Genomic DNA, 20,220 nt, shown 5'->3' on the forward strand with positions numbered 1-20,220 from the left:
TTTTTAACTTCATTAATTTTACTAAATGTGTTACTCTAGTCAAATGTGAATATTCGTTTGTTATGAATATCAGTGCTCTATTTTGTGTCTGTTCCAGTTTCTTAATGTTTTCTTGAGTTGAGGGGTCCCAAACAGAGGATGCATATTCTATAATTGGCCTAACCAAAGTTAAATAACATTTTAGTTTTATGTCCCTTTTTGATTTATAGACATTTCTTTAAAAAAAAAACTAATACTTTGTTTGATTTTTTAGTAGTTTCGTAAATATGTGGATTCCATGACAGTTTGTCATTTATTATAACGTCTGGATATTTCGCTCTGTTAACTCATTCAACACTGAAAAATATAAAGAAAGCAGTTCATTCGAATACAGTTAATTACAAAATGCGTTGTCACTCAATCACTGTATTTTCTATTAGTAAAGCTATGAATATAAAAAGTCACAGAAAATTGTCTCTAAATTTCAAAATACATAGGCGTCACATAGGGGTAAAGCAAGAAATGCTGACCACGCCAATGACAATCTTCAGGGATGAAACGAGTCTGAAAAAATGTCACAATAAAAATGCGCACACTTTACAGTAGGGCACCAATCAATAAATGTAGGTAATCGATATAGCAAGATTAATCCAAAGTAAAGTTTATCTGAGAAAGGGTGATATCATCAGCTAATGACACTGAGTAATCTTAATCCATATCTCAACTTAATCCCAAGCACCTTTCTTAGTTCCATCATAGTAATTAATTTAGACAATATCATGTCTACTAAACTTGTGTGCTATCACGATTTTATTTATTTATTTATTATACGTTTCGTTTTTAGTTCGTTAAAGCTTTCATATTAAAAAAGAAAATAAACGAAAGCCACACTAGGAAGTCCATCTAAATAGGATTTCATGAGTTGGTTAGTAAAAAAAAAAAAAGAAAAGAAGTGTCTTCACAAGGCAGGGAAAAAGAGGAATGTAATGCAAGAGTTCTGAAAAATTATAAACACAGCAAAGTTAAACTAAATATTGTAGAACACAAACACACACACACACACTTTCACGAAACACGCAAGTATACAAATATGTTATTGCAATTCAAAAGACATAAAAATTGTATACATAAAAATTAATTAAATACAAGAATGATAGTCCAGTCTGAATTTCCTTCATTCAATTCATTCGAATTGGAATTCTGAAGCTTTTCTAAGCCAGGCTATTTAAATTAATGGGAAGTTTTCTTCATGCTGTTTGGCTTTTAACAATTAAAAATGATCTTGTTATTGGCCCAACTACTTTTTTGCCTTTATTAAAGAAAAACAGTCCATTTTTATGCACAAATTTTGTACTATATTATCTCTATACTTAGATTGTTACTAGTAATCAAGCAATTGCCACAAGCTGAACAGCAAAATAGACATGATAATTAAAAATCCAACAAATGTGACAAAGTCAGCCTGCTCTTCGTGCTGTGGAGTGTGTGTGTGTGTTTCCAAGGTAACGGTGGGGGGAATTTATCTATAGGTTATGGGGCCGTGCAGAAGGATGAAACCACAATAGGAGAAAGGGGGAAGAAAACTCAGAGAAGTAAGACACCAACGACGTGTATTTGTTGTTCGATTTTGTTTAAATAGCATTGCAATTCATTCTTATTAGAACAATATCTCACCTGGATCTAGGTATAATATTGATAAATAAAAGTTATATTTAGTTATATTTAGTTATTGCTAAAAAAAAAGGTTTGTTCAATCTACTTAAAGTTCTACAAGATGAAAAATAGACCTATAAATACGCCTACATGGGTTTAGTTATATTAGCTGTGTAGAGCTACAATGGAATATACAATAATTAATAATCACACTCCGTAAAGACAAGTTTCTTTTCAGTATCTGTCCCTGAAATGACGTACGGTCACATAGACTGCATGACATATATTGTCCTTTATCGGGGAGCCTATAGCTCAATTACTATTTTGTCATTAATGAACGTTCGAGTGGTTTACTGGGAGACACTAACAGTTTTATCAATACCATCCAGCACGTGCATTCACCGTGGTGAGTCGTGACGTCAGTGAAGGGAAACATACAATGAGACTCGACAGTATGCTCGTATTTATGAGCGTGGTGGTTAGTCATATAATATTCTCTCAATCTATGATGTAAGTATTCAAGTAGTTTTATATTTAAATGCCTTGTTACATTAACATGAAGAAATAGTCCTTGTCTTCTTGTAGAACTTTGTTGCAAAGCTTATTATCAACTCTGTCTGTCTGTCTGTCTGTCTGATAAAATGTTTGTACACGTTATTTCTTCCAAATTCGGATGAAGCATGTCGCGTTTCGCACAATTATTTCTTTTATCTGACAACACAAGAATCAATAGCAAAAATTAATCAATTAGTTAATTAACTATTGGTGATTAATTATTTTGTTTGGTATCTTGAACAAGGAAAAGAAATTGTACTTGACTGGAGTGGTAGAATAAGCTGAATTAGTTCCCTTGATAGGTCGTATTTCTCCCACTACCCACTCTCGGATGAAATTCAAACTTTGTTTTATATAGAAAAGGGAAATAAATCTAGCAGTATTAATATATTTTGCAGTACTTGTGTGGTTATTTTCCTTTTATAAGCTTTTTTTCTTAAGTAATTTTTTTTTTTTGCTTTGTTCACTTTGTACTCTCTTAAACATTTATAAAAGGGCTCCGACATTTGAACATTTTGTATGCGATTGTTTCTGCTCGTCTCTTGAGTCTCTTGAGACATGTCATAAAAGTAAGTAAAGGTCCCCATTTCAGACCTTGCGATCTAAGGAGGCAGATGATGTAAAGGTCATCTGTTTCTGTAGCCCACGGTTTAGCGATGGTGTCATGTGGCCAGCACAACGACCAACCTCCTTAACTTTACCCCAACTAATGTCAAGGACCCATTACAGCTGGGTAGGCTCAGAGGCTCCCTAAGGACCACAAAATTAAAAATCCCAGTCTCCTCCTGGATTCGAACCCGGGTCCCCTCGGTTCGGTAACTAAGAGCTTTACTACTCAACCATCCACGCCTCATACATTTCTTACAGCAGGCTCTTTAATTCCCCTTCCCATTAGTACAAAATAAAACTGCTGAGGTTAAGTTCAAATGGGCTCTTCGACTATTGGATATGCGGCCCGAGACATGCAAGGTGAACATTTTTATTAGCCCTGTGCACTTTAAGCATACCATCTACACAAAGTTAAAGCAACATAAAACAATGCGAATGTCTGATACACAATGTTATGGACCTTTTTCTTAGTTACTTTAACTTAGTAGTGCATTTTTCCCCTAAAGGACTTTTGGCCTTTGGCATAAATGGAGGGAGGTAATCCGATGATTAGAAATGTTTAGGTAAGAAAGCAATTACGTACCTTGCTGAAAATAAATTACTATGTTTAAATGTAGATACAAAATATATCAAAACTAACCATTCCCCACAATGTAATAGGGCACAATTAAGATTTCATACACAGAACTGGCTTGTTCAACTTCCTGACAGCTTTGTAATATACTATTATTGTGGCTGAGTGGTTAAGCGCTTGGGTTCCTGGGATCCTGAAATCTCAGTGAAGACTGTGATTTTGAATTTTGGGATTTTTAAGGCTCCCCTGAATCCACCTAACTCTAATGGGTACCTGACTTTAGTTGGGAAAATAAAGGCGTTTGGTCGTTGTACTGGCCACATGACACCCTGTTCGTTAACCGTTGGCCACAGAAAAAGATGGCCTTAACATCATCTGCCCTACAGACTGCCTGGTCTGAAATGGAAACTTTACTTTTATTTCTGTACTTAATGTCATGTATGTATTATCACTGTTTCAGCTTTCATTGTTTCAATATATATATATAATGAACAATGTACTTTTTATAAGTCGAATTATTCACCAGGTGCGGAACGCAGGATAATAAATCCTGCGTCATTAAAAAAATTTTTTTTAAAAATGGTATCGATTGACATTCTGCAACTTGTCAGCCAAGTTTGATTGATATTTATATTTATTTATATATATATTTATATATATTCAATTATGTGATACACTTTTATAACATCGGATAATGTCAACAATTACAAAAATAAAACAAACATCTGAGTTTAGTATTGGGAGATTGTCGCGCTGTTGTTCAATACATTTCTTTCTGAATCTGGACGATAAAGTTTATTGTAACTAAACTTTCCAATCAATTGTATCTGTTTTGTTATATATATATATATATATATATATATATATATATATATTGTTACGATCTTCTCCGTCAGGCCTTCTGCAAACACTACTTAACAGCACAACAGCACATCTAAGACAAGAACTTGACAACAAGAGTTTCAAGTAACAAAGTGGCGGTTTAATTACAAATACATGGACAGCCAATTCAACACTATTGGCTACATCAAATTCAAATGCTTTCTTGTACTTCTGCCTAACTAAACATTACTATTCTCTCTAGCTCGTACAGCTACATTTTCGAGGACTCGCAAGGTACCACAAGTCCTTACTGCTTGCTGTTCTGGACTCAACTGTCCTTGTAAACACACTGTCTCTCGACCGTGAAGGCTCTCGATCACATGACCACAACACAGGTCATACTTGCGGTTATTAGCAGTACTGTCCCTTGTCTATCGACAGCCGTTGACCCGTTGACCTGTGTGATTGGCCTGAGTCGTGTGTATCAGTAGGCCGCACACACATTAACCCTTTCAGTCCTCCAGTGGAGTTACAACAATATACTCGCTTGGATATACTTTAATAAAGGCAATCTTCTTTAGCAAGCTCAAAGGAGGACTGCGTAACAGAAGTGGTGCCTCCCCCCTTTCACTTAAACGCTATAAAGATTAACTCAGCCGCCATTTGGCCCTCACTGGCATAGAGGAAAGTAGCTGGCAGCAGACGGTGTCTGAAAGAGACAGTTGGGGAGCTGTCACAAAGGCTGCGTGACACACATGTAAGACCCAAAAGAAAAGCCTTTTCTTGTAGACAGGCGCAGAAGACGAAAAGAAAAGTTAAATAGACCGCCGGCGGACAACAGCTTTGTCTGCAGGAGATACGGGGAAATTAACAGGTCGCAACAGGATCTGCGTAGTCATGTGGAATACTGCACTTATCCTTAATCTTCGGAATTGAAGATATTACCATTGCAGTTCTAATATTCAAAAGTATCTGTCTTTAATTTTATTATGTATTTCATCAAGTTATTTTTTATCGCACACAAAAAATACTTAATATTTGATAATAAATATAGCGTTATTAACTCACGCCCATTTAATTGATACCATCGTTGATTTGACCTCAATAAATTTAATTAATGTTTCATTTTATAATCGTCACGTTTTATATATACAAAAAAAATAACATGCATTTGAATTCAATTCTAAACCAATTAAAACATTTTTGATCACAAACGAAAACGTTATTGAAGCTTAATAATAGCAAGGTAGTCAAATAGAAATGAAGAAAAAATGAATAATTCCATCAGAACGTGAAAAAAAACATTACGGAGAGAAAGAGTTAAAAAAAAAGACATATCTAACTAAAATATTGTTTTGTATACAGAGAGTACCCTGAAGAAGACAACCAACACGCTAAAGACTTGTTCTCTAATTGGAGAAAACGTCACTCTAAAACATACAAAAATGGATCAGTTGAGCATATCAAGTAAGTTGTATGTTAATGTAATGTTCAATGATATAGTGTCTACTTTAAGTTTACATTTCATTAACATTTTATAGACATTTTTATCTGATTATTTTTGAACACGCTCAGTGTAGATATACTGTCAGTGAAGTGTTACGATCTGTACTACGTGCTTTAACTCTTTCTCTCCATAATTATTTTTCCACGTTTCGAAGGAATTCTCCATTTTGCTTATTACTATTTCACTCCCCTGTAATGATTAAGCTTCAATAACTTTGTTGTTTGTAATCAGAAAATGATTTATTTGGTATAGAATTAAAGGGGAATGCATGCTCTTTTTATATAACACAAAGTCAAGTTTATAAAATTAAACATTAATTTAATTCAATGAGGTCAAAATCAACGATGGTATCGACGATTAGGAGAGAAAGAGTAAAAGGTTAGAAAAAACGCCAGTACCATAACGAAGGGTGTATGTTCAAGGCTTGTTATCAACTCTGTCTGGTACAAATTCTGAACAAGTTATTTCTCCCACTTCCCATTCTCGGATCAAGTTAGTTAATGAAATAGTGGTAATTAATTTAATTTACCAGCTCTATTGGTTAGCACATACTTTGGGGAGGCAAAGATGTTTGGTCGGTTTTAGAAACAGATGAACATTGCATCTTCTGCCCCTATAGATCGCACGCGTTGAGAGGGGTGTACCTTTACATTTTACTTTTAATGATCAAAGTTGTCGATTTTTTTTTACAATACATGACTGTTGCCATGATCAATATTTCTCTGGACTCAGATTTTTACCTTTTCTAGTTAGTGCTTGCCCACAGCCTGAAAACTTAATTTGCATAGGGGTAGAATCCTCATTCACACGCTAGAGTCAATCTAGACTGCGTTGAACTCTAGCAGCGGCAGGGTTATTCTTAAATTATGAAATAGTATGGATAATACAATGCTAGATTCTCATATCCTGCTAGGAATACTGTTGTAGTCAGTAAATGATTAAGTAACGGAATATTAGAGTTTTAAGATAAGATAAGATAAGATAATTTTATTGATCCAATCAAATGGAAATTCATTCTGACTACAATCGACAACCTTAGCGTAACTACTGCACAATAACAATATAGATGAAATATTCGAAAAACATTCACTCACGAAACATATACACATTCACAACCAGCGCTTTATGAGTTTGACTTCTATGTACTTCTCGATGACGACAGCTGATCTTGTAACACTCTGGTCGATAGTGGGATAAAGGAGTTTTTAAATCTTTCTGTTTTATTTCTAATAGAAAGGAGACGACCACTTCGTTCAGATCTTATGTAACAGTGGTTTAATGGGTGCAGTTTATCTTTAAGAATCGTGAGTGTTTTGGAAATGCATCTTTCTTGAAAAAGCTCTTCAAGAGATGGTAGCTGTATTTGAGTGATATACGATGCTTTTTTAATTAGTCTACTAAGTCTATGTCTTTTAGGAATGTGTCTATACATTTTAAAATACTAAAGATACTTTTAAAATGAGTATCACTCGCAAATATTATTAAAGAAGTATTTTTTATCATATTATATTTGTGAGTGATTAGGTATCAAACATTTCTGGAGAACTTGAAGATCGCCAATCAACTCAACAGACTTGCTTCTAAATACGACTCAGAAATGCCGCCAACTTTCGGATTATCTCCCTATGTGGATCTCACCCCAAAAGAATTCAAACAGCGCTTCTTAAACAGATTCATCCAATCAAATATCAGCAGTAGGCGGGTAACGTTTGACTTTATAGCATCTTTTTTAAGTGGGGGGGGGGGGGTGAATTAAAAATCTTTTTTTTTTTTGACGTCTGCATTCGAATATTCGAATAGGTCTGTTGTTTGTTGTTGTATATTAAGATAAATGATCAGAACATTGTTTATATTGAACAGAGCGGACCAAAGTTATTTGTAATAACAATATATAATTAATTTGAAATGAGCGTCATATTGATCTACATGAAATGAAAAGATTAATACTTAGTTAAGTAACCTAAATATAAGCGCAATGAGAAAGGGAAGGGGGTACCTCATGCTCCGGTCGCCAACGCAGAGAGCGCCCTTGAAAACGCTGCAAACGTATCTAACAGCGGCTATAGAAGACCATCCTCGCTTGCGGTTTCAATAGCCAGATGAGTGTGTTCCGCAAAATTCAGGATGTCCAGCCCAAGGTGTGGGTGCCTTTGCATTGAAGTGGTCGGAGTGCGCAGGTACGAAAAGGTGCGCTCAATAAGCGTCGTGGAATTTCGAAAATATGTTTCCTGAGACAACGGCATTGCATTAAGCCGCCTCGCTGACGACGGGCTTTCGGGCGCTGAGAATGACGGTACGTGACAAAATCTCTATATACCTTTCAGGTATGCGCGGCAAGGTCTCAGATCCATAAAGAATGGTTAAGATTCCGCCAAACATGGGTACTACACAGAAAGCAACTTAGACTTCTTGAACGCTTTCACCAAAGATGCTTGCGCTCCATCACGGACATACGGTGACAAGACCGCACTACAAACAGCGATTTACTTAGGAACGTCGGTATGGACAGTATAGATGGACTTTTAAGGTCCGACAATTACACTGGGCAGGGCTATTCTCCAGAATGGGAGACGAACGTATGTCAAAAGATATCTTTTTTGGTGAGCTGAAAGGTGGTCGACTTAACAGAGGTGCACAATGGAAACGCTTCAAAGACCAGCTTAGGCGCCAACTTGCCCTAGCTGACATAGAAGAGAGCACCTGGTGGCAAGCGGCTTCAGAACGAGAAAGCTGCGCTGGAGGTCACTCACAAAGGCCGCGGGATGCACATTTTCGACCAAAAGAAAACCCGCTGCCGAGGACAGACGTAGACGGCGAAAAGATCATTTAAATCGACCAATGGTTATGCTATAATGCCATATATTCGTGTCTTAAATGCCTTTATGTTATTTGTGCTATGTAAAATAACATGAGAGATTTGATGAAATTATAAAGGTCATTACATTTTTATACACTTTGAAATTGAAAATGATTTTTGTTTTACTTGGCCTTTTTTTTTCTCTCTATTCACAGACTTCTAATCGGACTAAGTCTAGAAAACAGGTGATTTTGTTTTTCCCCTATAAACCAGCGGTTCTCAATCTTTTATGCTCGGCGACCCCTTTTTACAATCCCCCACTCTACCGCGACCCCCCCCCCCCCCCCCCGCATACACACACAGCAACAGAAGAGTAGACAAAAACAATCCTTATTTGTTCAATGGTCTTTGGCGACCCCTGGCAAATCGTCTATCGACCCCCAAGTGGGTCGCGACCCACAGGTTGAGAACCCCTGCTATAAACAAAAGGATAAACACGTTCAAACAATTAGATTTTGTTTATTTAAAAAAAAACATTTTACGTTCTTATCTCCCTTTAGCTAGTTTGTAAGAAATGTTTAATGTCTTTTTCAAAATTTTTAATTATTTGCACACAAAAAAAAAGCCTATTCAATAGTTACTATTGCTCAAAGGGAGATACCTTTGTAATTTGCGTACTAACCACTCACGGCATAATATAATTGTCTTAATTATTGTAACTTTTGTGTTAACGTTACAGCGTGACACAAATAGTGGATCTGTTACTGGCTGCTTTGATTGGTCAGAGGTCTATGGCGTTGTTACGTCGGTGAAGGACCAAGGCTCTACTGGTGCATGCTGGGCAATCGCAGGATGTGGAAACATTGAGGTGGTACAATAAATGTATCGTAGTCACTCCCATCTCTTCATCAACATGTAGTCATTCCAAACTCTTCATCAAAATGTAGCCATTCCAAACTCTTCATCAACATGTAGCCATTCCAAACTCTTCATCAACATGTAGTCATTCCAAACTCTTCATCAACATGTAGCCATTCCAAACTCTTCATCAACATGTAGTCATTCCAAACTCTTCATCAAAATGTAGTCATTCCAAACTTTTCATCAACATGTAGTCATTCCAAACTCTTCATCAACATGTAGTCATTCCAAACTCTTCATCAACATGTAGTCATTCCAAACTCCTCATCAACATGTAGTCATTCCAAACTCTTCATCAACATGTAGTATCCTCATTAATCTTCGGACTCGAATACAGCCTTATCATTTTATTATTATTAACATGCAGTCATTGCCAACTCTTCATCACCTATTATTCATTCTGTGAACTACACCTGACTGTTAGTGGTGTTGATTTTGGAGACATTTATTATGACATATTATTCTCTCCCAATCAGGAAATCTCTACACTTAAAATCTACAGAAAAGAAAAACAAACTTTAGACTTTAATTTAATATGTTAAAGTCAGACACAGTTGCAAAATCAGCCAAGTTCAAGGACAAAGAATAAGACAATACATAAATTATGGCTTTTATATAGCGCTACTTTCATGCTTATAGCATGCTCAGAGCGCCTTGGTCCAATCTCATTTGTGGACCAGTGGGGGGAGGGGGTATCTAGGAGAAGGTTTTTCCGTGCTGCCTTTAGGCGCTCAGTAAACACAACTATGCCCGAGTCGGGTGTCGAACCTCGAGCCCCCTTCATAGGTAGCCAAACCAAGCCGAGTTCAAGCACACTTAACCTCTCGACCTCGCTCCCCAATAAGCCAATAAAGAGATGTCGGAAGTGTGGCTGAGAGGCCAAAACCGCTTAGCTACGGCTTACTACCTAACAAGAAGGCTCGAGTTTGAATCTCGAATCAAGCATGTGTTTGCTGAGCTTCTAAATGCAGCACGCAAACCCTCCACCCACTGGCCAACAAAAGAGATTGGATTATAGCGCACTGAGCCTACTGTTAAGTGTGAATGATGCGCTACATGAAAGAAATTAAAAATATACACAATAGAGAGAAAGTTAATGAGGACACCACAAAACAAATAAAAAAAAAATTCAATTACAAATATTTGTTCGTTGACATTTCAGGGTCTTTGGGCTATAAAAACCGGAAGTTCAAGCCCCGATCTATCTAGTCAAGCTGTTCTGGACTGTAACGGCATATTCCAAAACCAAGCCTTAGCATGCGGTCCGACAGGAGGAAACCCAATGGCTTTTTATGAGTTTCTCGTGGTCAGTTTTCTTTTAAATTCCAGGTGTCTCATTTTCAATCACCTTCACCTTTGACTATCCCTTCGCCTTTTGGACCGTAGAGCACCACACAAGATCTGTTGACCATCTTTCTCCATTTTTTTCTGTGTTTTTTTGCCTTGGATAGACTCTCTTTCAATGACAGGCCAGTAGATTCGATTATGTTGTCTTCCCATCGCTTTCTCTGTCTGCATCTTCTTTTTCCTGGTACTGTTCCCTGAAGGAATGTCCTTGCGAGCCCATTCGATATGGCCGTAGAGTTTTAGTTCGCGTTTTTTTTAGGTGGTCAGCAGGTCAGCAGGTCAGCAGGTCATCGCCATTAAGCTCCTGTTCAAAATCTCATCATTTGTGATGCAATTGGAAGACAACATCAAAGTGTGGACTGGTTTGTCACTGGAAGGGGTAGTTCATAACACAAGAAACAGATGGAGGAAGACGGTCGACAGATCATGTGTGGTGCCCCTACGGTTCATCAGACAAAGGGATGGGTGAAGGTGGAGCCATTAAACATTTATTTTTTGTTTTGTCATTATTATTGATAAATTTGTTTCATGCATAAGGTTTGTTGCCATTTAGGGTTACCGGACGTCCGGGAAATAGAAGAACATCTTCTCCTTTTTGTGCTCATATTCTTTGATATCCTTTTTCTAGCAGGTTTCACCTAAAGTGGAAGAATGTCCATCTTTCACTCTTTTTGTTTTTGCCATTACATATTTTCCATCAATCTAATTAATTCCTTCATGTCCTCAAACTTAGACATATAAAACACAATTTTAATTAACGAGATCTGCGTATAAAAGATATTTTATTTAGAAATTTTCAAGATTTGCATATTTTTAGCAGACCCCTAAAAGAGAAGCCGCTAGTACACTGTAATTAATTGTTTTATTTTGGTATGTCGAACAAGGGAAATAAATTGTATGACTAAAGTGGTAGTATAAGATGAATTAGTCCCATTTATAGGTCGCCCCTTAAAAGTACGTTTGAAACAAACAGTAGATAACTATACAATCTTCTATTTTCCTATTCACATCACTAGCAGAATGCTTAGTATATCGGCTTGAGAAGGCGTGAGACAAGGAGTTCAAACTCAGGTCAATCCTCCCCCCTCCCTGTTCCTTTTTTGTATAAATTCTTTTAAATTGATTGCGCCTAGACATCCCTTTCTTCCCCCCCTCCCCCAATTCTCCCATCTGGTCCATATCAGTGACAGTATCGCAGCAAACTGAGAAAGCTAAAAGCATGACAGCACTAAACAATATTCCAGATCTCATCGTGGAAATATCGGTTAGGGGAAAACGGATAGGCTAGCTTGAAAACTGCCTCCATTGGGCTACCACTGTACATTCTAGTGAACAATTATTTCAAGTGGAGAGGACTTAACAATTCTCTGCTAACATCAACCATGCCTTTCGCCAGAGAGGCCATGGATTTGGGTAAGATTTTTTTTAATTTATTTTTACGTAATCCACAATTATGCCCTGTGATTTCTGTTACTCCAACCTCGTTTTCACAAATGCTTTAACTCGGTCCTCTTCGACAACTTGATTAGTCTTGTTCATAATAACTTGGCTGCTGGTATTGATATCACTGTACTTTATAGCTATATTGAGCAACGTCTTGACTCCTGGAAATAAATGTATCTGAATCTTCATCCTATAGCATACACCCCAATCGAGACCAATCGTCTTAGAAGACCTGAGCACTGACCTGCAACGTCAAAACACGTGGGCACTGAAGACCAATAGCTTGTTGCCACGTCATATTGGTTTCCACTACCTTCAGGTTGTGACGTCGCAGGTCAGTGTTAAGGCCTTTTATGACGATTGGTCTCGCCCCAATCCTAAAAATGAAGAGTTATTTCCTCCTATCAGAATGAAGGCGGAATGTTGCAAGAGAGTGACTACCCCTTTTGTGTAGGTAATGGATCTTGTTCACCATGTGCACCTCCAGGCTACAGGTAAAAAAAAAAAAAAAAAAAAAAAAAAATGAATAATTTGATAAAATAATTTTTAAAATACATTAAAAATAACTTTTGAAACACACTTTTGGTTGCACACAAAAATGAAAACAATTAAAAATTGAAAAATGTTTAAGTAAACAACACTTTATTTCTACCCCAAGTTCAAACATTCCCCTCTGTGATCACTGTGATCAACGCTTTTATCTTATTTTTTTTCATACTTTTCGCACTCCTTAATTGCGCTCTTAAAGGACCCCGTAGAGGGGAAAAGCCTCTATTAGCTTTGTGTGATATGTCTGTCCGTCCGTCCCGTTTCGCAAAAACTAAAAGTTGCGCTCATAGACATATAGAAAGCAATTTAAAAAGAAATATTATTTCCGATCACAAAAATTATAATTATAGGACTAGAAGCTGAGATATTCTTTTTAAAGGTATAAAATTTATTACACACTGACTAGTTAAGTGGTGTACCTTCCGTGTACACAGAGGGCTATGTTGGTCCCCAAAAAGTCTCAAATAATCTGCTGTTGTTTGTTTTTTTTTGGTGGTGGTGCTTTTTCGTTGTATATTGAAAGGACTTTTGACTCACTTCTCTGTACATTTGTCTAGGTGCATGTCCTGCTGTTTCTTTTTCGAAAATAATAAATTCAAACACTCATGTTGTTTGTGACAGCACTCTTCACTGCGGACCCTGGTTCACACCAAGCTGCAACGTGTCAGAGAGCTGCTCAGCCAAATACAATCGGTCCAAGTTTATTCCAGGACTTAAAGTTGTGGATTACGCCATACTGAGTCAGAACGAGAATAGTTTGGCTGCAGATCTAAAAAACGTAGGTACATTATTGCATCCACCATTTCTTTAGTAGTCAATCTTGTTTATATTCCACAGTGTATTGTATAAAAGACAGATTATGTGACTACCAAATTTGAGTTTGAAGTAAAAAAAATAGTCTGTTGCTTGATTCTTGAATTTCATCTGAAGCCTAACTCGTTCAGAATTCTCCCATAGAAGACAAACCGGGCCCGTTAACCTAAATCTTGATTTTTTCTTTCTTAATTATGCAGATGTAGAAAATCGATCTTGTAATTAACTAAGTATTATATGAACTAGAACAAGTAACACCAGTTGGTGTTTTAAATGTCGATATCATCTTTTTCCTTGAGTACGTAAATCTCTTACCTTGACTAGTAGGTTTTGTTCAATGAAAGGAAGTAATAAATTATCTAAAAATTTATAAATTATCTCCGCAAAACGAAGTGGAAAGAAGATATGGGATATCTTAAGGCCACATCTTGAATACTTAAGTGTTGAAGTGTTATGGCCAGCTAGACATCTGCGTGATTTAAGTGCTAGTCGGAGCTTATGTAGACTTCGGCATATTCACTTCATCATCTTCCGATGACTGTATTTATCATAGAGCTGCTCTTGGGTGTTACATGCCTTGCTAGCTCATCACCTGTTTCTTCAAACTCTCACTTATAGTATGAGGCCTATACTATTCTTCATTCTAGGAACAACATCATTGTTTTTCATTAAGAAAAATTGTAATTGTCCTCGGGGCTCAGATTTTTAAAAACTTAAACTTAGGACATAAAAGTCTCTCTCTCTCTCTCTCTGTCTTCTCTCTCTCTGTCTTCTCTCTCTCTGTCTTCTCTCTCTGTGTCTTCCTCTCTGTTTCTCTCACTCTCTTTCTAACTCTCTTTCTTTCTCTCTCTCTCACTCTGCTTCTCTATCTTTCTCTGTCTCTCTCTCACAGTCTCTCTTTTGTTTCTCTCTCTCTTTCTCTCTCTCTCTCTCTCTCTCTCTCTCAAGAAATAATTCATTCCTGCGTCATTTTCCCGTTCTTGAACTTGATCCAAATAAAAGCCACGCATTTGACTTTCAACACCACCTGCGGTTACAAAAAAAAAAAAGCCCCCCCCCTCCCCCCCAAAAAAATGTAGTTAAAAGTCCCGAGCAGTTGCGTCGCTAGGGTTAGTGTCACATGAGGCAATAAGCTAATGGTATTAACCACATCACAAATCATTCCTTTCCGAAAATTTCCCTTTAAAAAATCTTGTAAGTTAATCTTTCTGTTGTAACACTACAATTAAATAGCTATTTACTTGTTTTTTTACTATCATACATTGATTACTACGCGGCTAATGAGAGCCTGCGCTTCTATTGAAATCATGTTGTTGCTTGTTTTTTTTTTTTTTTTTTTTTTTTTGTCATTATGTCATGTTGTTGGCATTCTCTGATGAATGTCACCCGGTATGGTCAGCACCACCACCTTTTTTACTCACAACAACGTCGAAGTTTAGAAGGAAATACCGGTAATATTTCATCTCTTTTGTTTTTTTCAGATAGGGCCTCTGGTGGCGGCGCTACACGGCAGGGACCTTCAGCTTTATACTGGAGGTGTGCTTCGAGCCCTGACTTGCAATAAGTACAACTTAGACCATGTAGTTCTCCTCACTGGGTACAATATCACCGAGAATGGTGCCAGTTACTGGATCGCCAAAAACTCCTGGGGGGCGATGTGGGGAGAGAAAGGTTTCTTCAGGATTTCATTCGGCTCTGAGGCTTGTGGCATCAATAAGCTTTGTGCCACTGGATTCCTGGCCTAGTGGAGCAATGACCTTAGGTCGCTGAGAGTGTAACTAGCTCAAATCGTCTCGAACTATGAAATTATAGAACTCACGTCACGATGTCTGGGTGAATGCTATATGAATTCAATAAAGGATTAAACATTGAGTACCGTTTATTACATTTTGTTTATATTACCTAAAATTTGTATAACAGAAACTTGCATGCGGCCACTGTGATTGTTTGTGTGTCTATATGCATGTACTCCCCAATTATATCAACAGCTGTGGGCTTACTCAAAGTTGTTATTAAAAAAAGGTTTATACGTATTTGCATAAACGTAATCATCTTCTTTTTTGAAGTAACGTCTGTATTATATAAGATAAGATAAGATTTTAAAAAATGCATGCTTTCAGTAAATCTTCACAAATGAACACATTTTTAACATTTATTTAAATTTTTCATTATATTCATTTGACAAAAAGTAGGTAAAAATCTACATTTCTGAAGAAACCTAAGAAATCGGAGTTCTTGCAAATTATCCCAAAGCTATGTAACAAACCAAAATTACCAAAATCATACCTTTTTAAAAGTGATAAGTCCCGAGTCCCGATATATACAGTCATAATTTAGGTAGTTATTTTAAATCCATAATTTTTCGCACGCATAAGTTTAAAATACCAAATGATTAATTTAAAAAAAAAAAACAAAAGAATTTTAAGATGTTCATAACATGTAAATATCCTTTGTAACATTTGTGTATACATTCATAGTCTTTGCTGAGAGGAAAATCAATAAAATTCACAAGGCTGTACACCAGGTTTGGATTTCGTGCTAATACATATAGAAAGAAAGAGTGCATTTGTTGTGTTACAATTACGTAATTGGGTACAAAGTTAAAAACTGCATTTTAAGCTTAATCCTATTTTCTTTTCAAAGTACAAATTGAGCAGCTTGGTTTGAAAGTGCAATCGACATTTGATTGGTATGCGTGATGTCTCATCTTGACGATTGCTCGGCAGTATTGAAACAAGAAGATTGAAATCTAAGCTGCTAATGGAAGAAGAACATTGGGAGAAAGTGAGCCCATCAAGCTGATATGACGCATTCTACCCTGGCCTAAATGCCAAAAAGGGATCCTATCCTATCAATAGAGTTTCATTCGTTTTCACAATTTTTAATAATGTTTGACACACGAGACAGATTTTCTAGAATGGCTTTAATGTGTAGAAGCAATGTGTTGCTTTTAATGAATCCCGTAAATTATTTAGTTGTTTTTTTAAGGGGGCTAGAGAGCATCCCTGTGAGAAACTAGGTATAGGTTGACTTTTTTGCACTAATGAACACTCTTAAAGTGCAAAAAGGGCTGAAGGTGAACCTAAACATAGGACCTTTGCTTAGGTTGAAACAAAGACACCTTGGTCTGTGTCAATACAATGTAATCTATTAATAGAAAACTTTGACTCTTAAAGCAGCTCAGCGTGTGTTTAGGAGAATTGGATTTCTAACCCATTGGCATGTTTCCGCTAATTGGTAAATATCATGATAATGATGGTGATGGTAGTGGTGGTGGTTATGTGATGATGTAGTTCATTGTCTAGGGGTTGTCTTGTTACGATGCAGTTGCTGCAGTTGATGGCGGAAGTAATGATGATAATGATGTCGACATTGGGATGTTGTAAGATGCTGATCACGGTGTTGAGATGGGAGAAGGTGGTGGTTTGACGACGATGTTGATGTCTGGAATGAAGATGGAATGATAATGTTGAGTGTGGAAGTAGTGTGATGATTGATGATGATAATAATGGTGATGTCTGACGTGAGGACGGTGTAGAGGTAGTAGTAATTATATTGTTGATAGTGGACATCAAGTAATAATTAAAAAAAAATAATGGCTGCGATAATGACGAGGATAATGATGATTTTTATTTTTTTAAGACTAAAAGACCAAATATTTATTAAATCCACCATTGGTCTGTTGGTAACTATACAAAATTATAACTTGTTTACAGTCGTTCGAGTGTTAGAAAGCTGGTAATTGAAAAGCTGTTGTTTGAGTCACTCTGTTAGTAACAGATGGGGTAATAAAACCAAACAATTATTAGATGTCGTGTCTGATGAACTGAACTTGCTCTAATTGACGACATAGATTGGGTTACTTTTAAACTAGTCTGTTAATTAGCACCTCACGACCTGACGCTTTAGCTTCTGTTATGTTAAGTCAGCGAAGTTTTAATTGTATTGGTAAATTAATAACATATAATTATTCAACATAGCAACAAGCCAACCTAGATGATGGGGTAGACCTCCGTGTTGCATTAATTTTAACTTTGTTGTCGCGGCGTGCAGCTGTGTACCTATCAGCGGCGGTGATGGTGACCAGTGTTGACTAAAGTTTGAAGAAAAAAAGTTTTCTCACTGAGAGGACACAGCAAATTTACAAAACTTGAAGTCTCCATTCGTGTAGTTCTTCCTTCACTTTTGTATTCTTCAGAGCCTGGATCTTATATTCCTGCCACACCAAATTGCTGAACTCCTTCCACCTTCGCTGTCTGAGAAAAATTTACCAAGTAAATTGTTTGGGGTGGGGGGGGGGGGCTGTGGTGGCTGAGTGGTTAAGTATTTGGCTTCCGAGCCTGGGGTCGAGGGCTCGAATTTTGGATTTTAAATTTTGGGATTATCAGGGCGCCCCTGTGTCAACGCAACTCTAATGGGTACCTGACTTTAGTTGGGGAAAGTAAAAACGGTTTTTCGTTGTGCTGGCCTCATGACACTCTGCTTGTCAACCGTTGGTCAAAGTAAAAGAAAACCTTAACATCAAAATCCCAGTCTTCACCTAGATTCGAACCATTGACGCCAGGTTAACAATTCAGCCACCGTGCCCCCTCTGTTTTTATTAAGCTTTGAAGCTATTACTTAAGTAAAATTTCTGCGCATTTAGTTATTTAAAGTGAATTTTCGGATCATTCAATCACCTGTCACTATGAGCAGTCATTTGCCTCCTGATAGAACAAAGAGGGGTAATTCACCAAATATCTCACATAATGAATCTCACATGACTGCTTGATCATAAGGTATCCGATCTTCGTACTGCAATAATGAGGGTCCCAGTTCAAATATTGTCCTCCGTCATCCCCCTGACGTCCTGCAGTAGATCTGAGCAAGAACGTGTTAATTTTCATATTAGAAAAATTGACACCGTGGAATGACATCAGAAAATATCAGGTTCTAAAGACTTCATACTGTATTAAAAGACCAGAAGAAACAACACCGACTGGATCTCACGGAGGTCACGGATGAAATCACTGGGCACAATAATTGCCCTCTGAAAATACAAACCCTTGATCTAGACACCAATGTGCAGTTCTTCTCAGATAAGATATTGGTTTTTAAGTGAATATATACCCCCGCATACGCGTATAACCCGCCCCACGCGCATACCCCGATCATTACAAAATAAGTAAAAACAAAATCTTACAACCCGCACCTTATATATCCCTCAAAATACCAGTCTTCGCCAGGATTCTTACTCGTGACCGCTCGGTACGATAGCCAAGCGCTTTACCTCTCAGCTAGACCACGCGCGAGAAGAAGAGTCCGTTAACTAGAACGTACATTGACCTAAGAATGTCTAGACATCCTACTATAAACAAAGTCTAACTACTACATTGCCACTAAGTTACCTTTTGTTTGTTCTGCATTATTTGTCTTAAGTCCGTGCGCACCGACTTGGATGCAAAAATCTACCATCTTCTATTATTTTAAAACCAGGCCACATTCAAAATTTTCCGAAAGTCATTGAGACTAGACAAGCGAGGGGTCAATATCTTCTGCTTAGAATCCGAACAATCTTGCCCGTGACGTCGACAGTTGAAATTGTTTTGAAATACTTGACCAGAGCCGACGTCAAACGGGTTAGCACCTTGTCTCTGTTCGTGGGTTTTTCCCTGACTGGCTTGGGTATTGTTTAAAAAAAAAAAGGTAGGCTACAGAAATGATTGTAAAGTGTTTTTTTTTCTGGGTTTTTCTTAGCTTAAAAACTGTGTCGCGGTCGTTTGTCAAATAGGTCAACGAATGATATCATCTGGGAGCAAGTCGACGCAGCAATTTGTGAGGCGAGGTGTCGAGAGTACAAGGCAGAAGGAGGTAGAGGGAAAATGAGACAAAAGGTGGGCGGGTAGTTTGTCGGAGTTGAGGCAGGAATATAAAAGCAGTTAGGGGACGACATAAAAGGCACAATTGGCTAAACTGTAGTGTTAGTTTTGTGACGTCAATAAAATTGATCTTCTGTTGCGTTTAAATAAGTCCTTAGGTGCGGGATTTATGCATTTCATTGCAAATCTTAAATTTGAGATTCTGCTTGACTTGGTCCGAGAACCACAGTTATAGAAGGCCTGAACACTGACATACAACGTCACAACATGTGGGCAGTTTAGACCAATAACTTGTTTCGACGTCACAGGTCTGCACGACGTGGAAACGAGCTATTGGTCTAAACTACCCACAGGTTGTGACGTTGCAGGTCAGAGTTGAGGCCTTCTATAAAGAAGGGTCTCGCTTGTCACCACAAGTAGATTTTAAAAATATTAATGATATTTGTTATTGTTGTATTGACGTGGATTAATTTAAAACTGAAAAATTGTTTATTTGGTATTTTGAGTTATCTGAGACCAGAAATTTTGTATTGCTAATATAAGTAAATACAAGTTCGAAATGTTCCCAAATAGTATTGTATTGACAGTGTGCGTTCAACGGAGAAGTTAATATTTTTCTTAAATAGCTCATAGATACAATTTTACTTAGTATATCTTAAACGAACAACTTGTACAGTCTATATGATACGATTAAAATACTGGCCGATTCATCTTCATTTTCTTATGTTTTAACTTTATATTCATTCTTAAATACTTTTTTTTTCCATTAAAAATAGACTAATTTGGTTTACTG

General features: G+C 37.2%; 1 protein-coding gene across 1 annotated transcript; it reads left to right on the plus strand.

The window, feature by feature from the left end:
- Window positions 1–2,029: 2,029 nt before the first annotated feature.
- LOC106060658 (cathepsin L-like) lies at window positions 2,030–15,441 on the plus strand. The gene is made up of 9 exons (XM_056028379.1): window positions 2,030–2,142; window positions 5,558–5,659; window positions 7,224–7,401; window positions 8,712–8,741; window positions 9,236–9,364; window positions 10,580–10,723; window positions 12,616–12,701; window positions 13,378–13,534; window positions 15,051–15,441. The coding sequence occupies exons 1-9, from the start codon at window positions 2,072–2,074 to the stop codon at window positions 15,312–15,314; spliced, it is 1,161 nt and encodes a 386-aa protein (XP_055884354.1). The 5' UTR covers window positions 2,030–2,071; the 3' UTR covers window positions 15,315–15,441.
- The last annotated feature ends 4,779 nt before the right edge of the window (window positions 15,442–20,220 follow it).

This window comes from Biomphalaria glabrata, chromosome 5 (genome assembly GCF_947242115.1).
Source record: "Biomphalaria glabrata chromosome 5, xgBioGlab47.1, whole genome shotgun sequence".
Lineage (NCBI taxonomy): Eukaryota > Metazoa > Mollusca > Gastropoda > Planorbidae > Biomphalaria > Biomphalaria glabrata.

What these genes read in the sequence shown, in the direction of transcription:
- LOC106060658 (XM_056028379.1), top strand. Translation starts at nt 2,072, where the DNA reads ATGAGACTCGACAGTATGCTCGTATTTATGAGCGTGGTGGTTAGTCAT. An exon ending in GGACTAAGTCTAGAAAACAG is followed by an intron (nt 8,742 to 9,235) that starts GTGATTTTGTTT and finishes TTAACGTTACAG; the next exon opens with CGTGACACAAATAGTGGATC. An exon ending in CTTTTTATGAGTTTCTCGTG is followed by an intron (nt 10,724 to 12,615) that starts GTCAGTTTTCTT and finishes TCCTCCTATCAG; the next exon opens with AATGAAGGCGGAATGTTGCA.